This window comes from Eimeria acervulina, genomic scaffold (assembly GCF_000499425.1).
Source record: "Eimeria acervulina Houghton genomic scaffold, Eah_scaff149, whole genome shotgun sequence".
In the NCBI taxonomy this organism is placed as follows: Eukaryota; Apicomplexa; class Conoidasida; order Eucoccidiorida; family Eimeriidae; genus Eimeria; species Eimeria acervulina.
The window spans coordinates 26,591-33,741 of NW_013550220.1; the positions used below are offsets into that span (position 1 = coordinate 26,591).

Genomic DNA, 7,151 nt, shown 5'->3' on the forward strand with positions numbered 1-7,151 from the left:
AGTAGCAGAAGCCGCAACAGATGTAGCGGCGGCACCGGCAGGAGGAATAGAGGGGCTGCAGCAGCAGCACTTGAGCACCGGTAGCAGCAGACCCAGCAGCAAATGCAGCAGGAATAGTGCAGCAGCAAGAGCAGCGCGAATAGAGAAGCGGCAGCAGCAGCAGCAGCAGCAGCAGCAACAGCAACAGCAGTAGTTGTTGTAATAGCAACCAGGTAGTAGGAAGAGCGAGATTAAGCAGGGCAGAGGGAATGCAGCAGCAGCAGCCACATTATCTATTTGCAGCAGCAGGCAATGGCGTTGCTGCTGTTGCTTCTGCTTCATCAAGCGGTTCTAATCAGCTGTTGCTTTTGCTGCGTTTGCTGCTGCTGCTGCCTCTGTTGCTGCTGCTGCTGCTGCTGCAGCGTTAGCGGAGGCTTCCACGAGGCGTTCGTTTGTCGGGTGTACAGACAGCGCAACAGGATTGGGGGCCTCAAAGCAATCAGCGACAGACCTCATCACTTTGCTGCTAGCAGCAGAAACAGCAACTGCAGCAGCAGCAGCTGCAACTTGACGCAAACATTGAAGCTGCTGCAGCTCAAGAAAGTCCGCTGCATGAGCCGCATGCATGAAGACGTTAAAACCACCCTAGAGGTACAGCAGCAGCAGCAGCAGCAACAACAACAACAACAACACTGCAGCCACAGCTCCGTGTTCATGCGCCGTATGGCATGGCTGTTGCAGCAGCTGCAGCAGCAGCAACATTATCCCTACTACCAGCAGCAACAGCACAATCCTGAGAAGCAGCAGCAGCAGCACTGTTAGCCACCCACCACCCCAAGGAGCAGCAGCAACGTCAATCGAAGCAGCAGCGACAGCGGCAACAGCAACAGGAACAGCAGCAGCAGCAGCAGCAGCAGGTTGCATGCATGCATGCATTGTTTTGTGTGCTTTGTTTCAGGGGCCGTCTCAGCCTCAGACGTGCGAAGTCTGTTTGCCTCCTTCGCCGCTGCAGCTGGAGATACAGCAGGCTTTGCTGCTGCTGCTGCAGCGAGGGCTGCAGCAGCTCAAGAAGTGCCTGCCTGGTTTGCTGCAGGATTGGGAGGTGTCTTGTCTCTTTCGAGGCCAGGCGCCTCTTCTCCCCACAGAAGAGCAGCAGCAGCAGCAGCAGCAGCAGCAAACCCAGCAGCAGCAGCACCAGAAGCAGCAGCAGCAGCAGCAGCAGCAAAGGGCCCCCGTTGGCGGCTCCTTACGGAGGGCTTTGAGCTCCGTGTGGCATCAGCTGGACCCCAAAACGAAGGCGCTTGTAGCTGTGGGTGCCTCCTGCTGCTGCTGCTGCTGTTGCTGCTGCTTCCGTTGCTGCTGCTGCTGTTGCTGTTGTTGCTGCTGTTGCTGCGCTCTCGAACGACTGCTGGTTGTAGTTTATTTGTGGTTGTTTGTTTGTTCTGTTGTTATTGCTGCTGCTGTTGCTGCTGCTGCTGCTGCTTCCATTGCTGGCTTAAGTTAACTTGTGCTGCGTGTTTCCCTTTCGCTGCTGCTGCTGCTGCTGCTGCTCCTCTTGCTGCTGCTGCTGCTGCTGCTGCTGCAGGATCTGGGCGAGCTGCGGCGTCTGGTGTTTCTGCTGTGGCGCCTAAATAGCGTCAGCTTTTTATCTTTTCTCGAGTCTCTGCTCAGCAGCAAAACTATCGATGAGGCGTGGGGGCACACGACTGAGCTGCAGGTTATTCTAAGAAGAGCCAAGCAAAGGTCCCTCCAGTTGCTGCTGCTGTTGCTGCTGCTGCTGCTGCTGTTGCTGCTGCTGCTGCTGCTGTTGCTGCTGCTGCTGTTGTTGTTGCTGTTGCTGTTGCTGTTGCTGCTGCTGTTGTAGCTGCTGCTGCTCCTGATGGTGCTGTTGCTGCTGCTGTTGTTTCTGTTGCTGCTGCTGCTCCAGCTGGTGTTGTTGCTGCTGCTGCTGTTGTTGTTGCGCCTGCTGTTGCTGCGGTTGCTGTTGCTGCTGCTGTTGCTGCTGCTGTTGCTGCTACTGTTGCTGCTGCCGCTGAGGTGGCATTTGCTGTTTTGTTGGGAACTGCTTCGCAACCTGCTGCTGCTGCTCTGCTGTTTTTTAGAGTAATGTTACTGCTGCTGTTGCTGCTGCTGCTGCTGCTGCTTTTGCTGCCCGCGTTGCTGCTGCTGCTCTTAATGTTTGCGTTGCTGCTGCTATACTTTAACGCTGATGCTGCAGCACTGCATCTGCTTTGTCGTCCATATGCAGCTCGGTTAGCATTTTCCGCTGTTGCTGCTGCTGCTCTTCCTGCTGCTGCTGCTGCAGGGTTTACTCGACGAAGCGGGTCTGCGTAGGAGGCCCCACTGCTGCTGCTGCTGCTGCTGGCTCATCAGCAGCAGACTCTCTCTGCTATGGAAACGGCAGCGCGGCGAAGCAGCAGCGGACGGACTCAGGAGGCGGAGCAGCAGCACCAGCAGCAGCAACAGCAGCAGCAGCAGCGCAACAGCAGCAGCAGTACGAGAAGCGAGCAGTACTTCACCTGGAGCCCCCTGCAGCGTTGGAGTGGCTGCAGAAATTTGTATGGGACTGCGAGGTTGATGAAGATGTCTACCAGGCGCTGCTGCGAGAGCAGGGGCTGCCTGCTGCTGCTGCTAATGCTGCTGCTGCTGCTGCTGCAGCTAGTGCTGCTGCATCGGGAAGGCCTCAGCGGCAGCAGCAACAAAACGGGGAACAAACTGATGGCTGTACTTCCGATCCGCTGTCATGTTGTATTAGCATTGGCAGCAGCAGCAGCAGCAGCAGCAACAGCAGCAGCAGCAACAGCGACAGCGGCTACAGCAGCCAAGGCAGCGACAGCAGCAGCATCAGCATCAGCAGCAGCAACAGCACCAGCCCTAGAGAGGCCTCCAGCTGTACAGACAGGCGGCAGTCGCAGGAGGAAACCCCGGGAGCAGAGACTGCGTCTGAAGCAGCAAATGCAACAGCAGCAGCAGCAGCAGCAGCACCTGCTGCTGCTGCTGCTGCTGCTCCCCGGAGGCCGCGTCGCCTACGCCGGCCTGCATACCGCATTCTAATTATCTGTGGGGACAGCAGCGTTTGCTGCAGCGTCCGTTTGGCGCTGCTGCTGGGCACCCGGCAGCTGCTGCTGAGGTGTCTAGGCAGCTACGTGCGAGGCCTTGCTGCAGGAGGTGGTGCTGCGGGTGGTGTTGCTGCTGCGTACGGAACAGCAGCAGACGCAGCAGATAAGCGCAGCAGCAGCAGCGGATTCAGCAGCAGCAGAAGGGCAGAGCAGCACCTGCTGCAGCAGGCAATGCGAATGGAAGAGATGATGGGGGGGCATCATACAGGGCTGCAAGTTGCAGCAGCAACGGCTGCTGCTGCTGCTGCTGCTGCTGAGCCCGAGGGCCCCAGTGATCGGCAGCTGTGGAGGGCTCTGCGCTGGAGAACTCGAAGGCTGAGGTAAGTTGCTGCTACTTGTGCTGCTGCTGCTGCTTAATGCGCTGCTGCTGCTGCTGCTTCTGCTGCTCGGTTCGTAGAGCTGCAAACATAGTCGTCCCAGTGCGCCTGGGTGTACTACTTGTGCTGCTGCTGCTGCTGCTGCTGTTGCTGCTTCAGGGTGCGGCCTCTGCCTCGCGTTGTGAGCGCTTATGAAGGCACTGCTGCTATATCTGTCGTACTGCAGCAGCACCAGCCGCATGCAGTTGTGCTGCTGCCGCCTCTGCTGCCTTGTGTGCGTCTCCTAGAGGGATACTGCGCTTCTGTTTATCAGCAGCAGCAAATCACTCGGCTTCTTGCTGCTGCAGCAGCACCCGGTGCTGGTGCGGGGGCTGCAGCAGCAGCTGCAGGCCTCCAACCCGCAGCAGCAGCTGCAGCAAGCACCACCTCAGTAGATCCAGCGGCTGCTGCATCGACAGTACCGGCAGCAGCAGCAACAACAGCAGCAGCAGCAGCAGGAGCGCGAGAATCCTGCTGTCGCGTGCTGAAGCTGCTGCAGCAGCAACGGCTTGTGGGGCCGCTGCTGCGCGTGTATCTTCTTGCTGCTGCCGACAGTTTGCTGCTGCAGCAATATGTGCAGTCTGTGCATGAAGAGGCAACAGCTTGGAAGCATATTGAATTCTCTTCTCAGCATTTGCTGCTGGTGACCGACGACTTGCTGCTGCTCGCCCCACACCGCCTAATGCGCGAGCAGCTGCTGCAGCAGCTGCAGCCCTGGGGCCCTGAGCGGCTGCAGGCGGCGCTGCAAGTTGCAGCGCAGCTGCGCAGCAGCAGCAGCAGCGGCAAGACTGCAGCAGAGGTACAAGCAGCAAAGGCTTCTTTGCTGCTGCAGCTGCGCGCCGTCGGCATCGAGCCAGCGGAGGCCATGAACAGCTGGAGAGGCGGTGGCGTTGCTGCTGCTGCTGCTTCAGCTGCTGCTGCTGCTGCTGCAGCAGGCCAAGAGCTGCTGCCCCTTGTTGTTGTAGACGCAAGAGAGATGCGCTGCTCTCTTCCTTACGAACTCTTCCGCTCTCAGGTGCATGTACACCCCACCACCATCACTGTAGGGGACTACGTCTTGACCCGGTACGCTGCTGCTGCTGCTGCTGCTGCTGTTGCTGCTGCTGCTGCTGTTACTGTTGCTGCGGTTGGTACTGCTGCTGTGCTGCTGCTCTTTCTGGTTGTCTTGGTGCCACTGCTGCTTGTAATGCTGTTGTTTGTAATGCTGCTGCTGGTGCTTGTGTTGCTTGCTGCTGTTGCCGGTGCTGCTGCTGCTGCTGCTGCTGGTAGGCAGGTAGAGGAGGTTTAGTGCATGCGCGTGTTTTGCTGCTGCTGCTGTTTGTGGGGTGTACAGGGACATCTGCGTTGAGAGGAAGGCCATTGCAGATTTGGTGCAGTCTCTCAACTCCGGCCGTCTCTACCATCAGGTGCTGCTGCTGCTGCTGCTGCTGCTGCTGCTGCTGCTGCTGCTGCTGTGGCTATTGTGGGGTGTATGGACAGTTGGTGCATGCTTGTGGCATCGCTGCAGAAGGGATAAGTTAGCAAGTGCTGCTGCTGCTGCTCTTGGTGCTGCTGCTAGCTGATTGCTGCTGTTGCTGCTGCGAGCACTACTACTTCTGCTGCTATTGCTGCTGCTGTTACTGCTGCTGCTGCTGCTGCAGGCACGCCTATTAGTTCGCCATTATCAGTCTCCTTGTTTGCTGCTCGATTTTGGAGGGGCGCCAGTGAACCTTTCTGCTGCTGCTGCTGCTGCTTCTCCCAACAGCAGCAGCAGCAGCAGCAGACACGGCCGGGACGTGCTGCACCCCATTTGGGACAAGTAAGCAAGTGCTGCGGCTGCTGCTATTGGTGCTGCTGCTATCAGTGCTGCTGCTTCTGCTGCTGCTGCCGGCGATGCCACTGCTGCTCCTCATGCTGCGCTTACTCTGCTTACTGTCGCTGCTGCTGCTGCTGCTGCTGCCATTGAGATTTTTGCTGCGTTATTGGGTGCTGCTGGCTGTTGAAGCTAATATAGAGATGGTCCATTTGCTCTGTTGCTGTTGCTGCTGCCGCTGCTGCTGCTGCTGCTGCAGGCTACTGCTGTTGCTGCTGCACTTCCCTTCCTTGCGGCTGCTCTGGGCCCCTCATCCAGCATTTGCTGCGAGCGTCTTCGTGGCAATGAAAGTACGTCTGCTGCTGCTGCAGAGATAGCAGCAAGAGCAGCAGCAGCAGCAGCTACAGCAGCAGCTGCTGCTGTAGCTGCTGGAGCGGCTGGCCCTGCACGCATATACACACACCCTGAAGGCCCTGCAGCACCTGCTGCTGTGGCCGTAGTTATTGCTGCTACTGCTGCTGCAACGACGCTGCTGCTGCTGCTGCTGCTGCTGCTGCTGCTGCTGTGGCTTGCTTGCAGGTAGGGAGGGAGCAGCCGTCTCTCTCAAGGATAGCGGAGATAGATCGGCTTGTCTTAGCAGGAGAAGGGCCTTCTTCTGACACCCTGCAACAGCAGCAGCAGCAGCAGCAGCAGCAGCAACAGCAGCAGCGCGTCTCTAACCCCGCCACGCCTCTGCCTATAGAGGATTCCCCCGCAGCCACAGATGCTGCAAAACAAGAAGATAGCAGCAGCAGCAGCAGTAGCAGCAGCAGCAGCAGCAAAAGCGAAGAAAAGCAACTGAGTCCGAGGAAGCAAGCAGCAGCAGGTGGTGCTGCAGCACCTCTGGCTGCTGCTGCTGGGGGTCGTATGCTGCCAGCAACAGCAGCAACAAATGCTGTTGCTGTTGATTTGCTGAGACGGCTGCCAGGGGTTACTGCCCTTAACATCAATACTGTTGTATCGCGAGTAAGAAAAGCTGTGCTGCTGCTGCTGCTGTTTCTGCTGCTGTTGCTGCTGCTGTTACTGCTGCTGTTACTGCTGCTGCTGTTACTGCTACTGCTGTTACTGCTGCTGCTGCTGCTGCTACCGCTGCTGCAGTTGATCTGGCTATAAAGCGAGGAAGGTTTTTTTAAGGTCTCTCCAAGCAGCTAGCGTTGCTGCTGCCTGCCTGCAGCAGCAAGGCCACCAGCAGCAGCAGCAGCAGCAGCAACGACAGCAGCAACATCAGAAGTTGTGCTTCGTCTTCTTCTTTCAGGTGCGGTGTCTGAGGGACTTAGCAGAAATGACAGAAGCTGAACTCCAAGATGTCCTTGGGCGGTGAGTTGGCTGCTGCTGCAGCAGTTGCTGCTGCTGTTGTTGCTGCTGCTGCTGCTGTTGCTGTTGCTGTTGCTGTTGCTGCTGCTGCTGGATCTGCATTATTCTACGTTGCTGCTTTGCTTGACGTGACTCTCCGCTGCTTCAGCCGCGGCGTCCTGTAGTTGGCTGCTGCTGCCGCAACAGTAGCAGCAGCAGCAGCTGCTGCTGCTGCTGTAACTGTCGCGGTGGCTGTAGCGGGTGCTGCAGTAGATGATGCTGCTACTGGTGTAGCTGCTGTTACTGCTCGTGTAGCTGCTGATGCTGCTGTAGCTGCTGTAGCTGCTGTAGCTGCTGCTGCTGTTGTAGCTGCTGTAGCTGCTGCTGCTGCTGCTGCTGCTGCTGCTGCTGCAGGGACGAAGGGCGGCATTTGTATGCATTTTTGAGTTCTACGATTTCTTTAGAGTCTCTCGACGGATTTTAAATATCATCTCAACACCCCACAACATTGAAATGGCTTGCTGCTGTTGCTGCAGCAGCTGTTACTGCAGCTGCTACTGCTGCAGCAGCAGC

General features: G+C 57.6%; 1 protein-coding gene across 1 annotated transcript in view; it reads left to right on the top strand.

Annotated features, from left to right (window-relative positions):
* The window catches only part of EAH_00021160 (DNA-repair endonuclease subunit, putative), a gene marked incomplete at both ends in the record, with an annotated part of 7,675 nt that extends 1,069 nt beyond the window's left edge, over positions 1-6,606 (top strand). The window contains 10 exons of the mRNA XM_013397091.1: positions 402-582; positions 938-1,288; positions 1,565-1,722; positions 2,285-3,418; positions 3,575-4,519; positions 4,788-4,860; positions 5,095-5,252; positions 5,506-5,596; positions 5,826-6,251; positions 6,541-6,606. Of these exons, the coding sequence (XP_013252545.1) occupies positions 402-582; positions 938-1,288; positions 1,565-1,722; positions 2,285-3,418; positions 3,575-4,519; positions 4,788-4,860; positions 5,095-5,252; positions 5,506-5,596; positions 5,826-6,251; positions 6,541-6,606 (3,583 nt within the window). The remainder of the gene's footprint in view (positions 1-401; positions 583-937; positions 1,289-1,564; positions 1,723-2,284; positions 3,419-3,574; positions 4,520-4,787; positions 4,861-5,094; positions 5,253-5,505; positions 5,597-5,825; positions 6,252-6,540) is intronic.
* Between the last annotated feature and the right edge of the window lie 545 nt (positions 6,607-7,151).